This window comes from Nestor notabilis, unplaced genomic scaffold (assembly GCF_000696875.1).
Source record: "Nestor notabilis isolate BGI_N333 unplaced genomic scaffold, ASM69687v1 scaffold4833, whole genome shotgun sequence".
NCBI lineage: Eukaryota > Metazoa > Chordata > Aves > Psittaciformes > Psittacidae > Nestor > Nestor notabilis.
This window is the reverse complement of record NW_009922246.1, coordinates 17,233-17,908: the sequence shown is the minus strand read 5'-3', so window position 1 is coordinate 17,908 and position 676 is coordinate 17,233. Positions and strand designations below refer to the sequence as shown.

At 43.9% G+C, this 676-nt stretch overlaps 1 protein-coding gene across 1 annotated transcript in view; it reads right to left on the bottom strand.

The window, feature by feature from the left end:
• The window catches only part of LOC104403401 (olfactory receptor 14C36-like), a 1,381-nt gene that overhangs the window by 134 nt on the left and 571 nt on the right, over window positions 1–676 (bottom strand). The window contains 1 exon segment of the mRNA XM_010011522.1: window positions 270–676. This exon segment is cut by the window's right edge and continues 571 nt beyond it. Within this exon segment, the coding sequence (XP_010009824.1) occupies window positions 270–676 (407 nt within the window).

The following is a 676-nucleotide window of genomic DNA, read 5'->3' as shown; positions in this document are numbered from 1 at the left end:
TTCCTGCTATATGGAGGATGGATCTCAGAAAAATGTTGCTGCAGGATCCTATTTTATTTCCCTTAAATACAATGAGAGACTCCCCATTTACAAAAGTCTGTGGATCACACAAGATGTGTGGAGGGGACAAAACCTGGCATTTCTATGAAGACAACATAATCACTAGTTGAAACAAATGTAAAGCAATGTAAAACAAATGTAAAACAATGTAAAACAAATGTAAAACAAATGCAAAGCAGGAAAAACAGACTTGGCCTGTTATGACCTACACTGGCAGCCATTTGCAGAGGAAAGTAGACAATGTATGGCTGCTGAAAAACATCAGTAATAAATTTCCTCAGAGCATGCTTGAGTGTCTGGTTCTTCATGCTGTAGACGAGGGGGTTTAGCATGGGAGACAAAATTGAGTACAAAACTGCTACTACCAAATCCTGGGATGGGGAGGAGATGGAGGACGTCTTCAGGTGGGCAAACACTGCAGTGCTGACAAACAGGGAGACCATGGCCAGGTGAGGCAGGCATGTGGAAAAGGCTTTGTGGTGTCCCTGCTCAGGTGGGATCCCCAGCACAGACCAAGAGATCTGCACGTAAGACAGTATGATGAAAACAAACCACCTAAATGCTAAACAGGCACCAACCACAAGAGGCCCAACTTCCCTGACGTAGTATGAGTCTG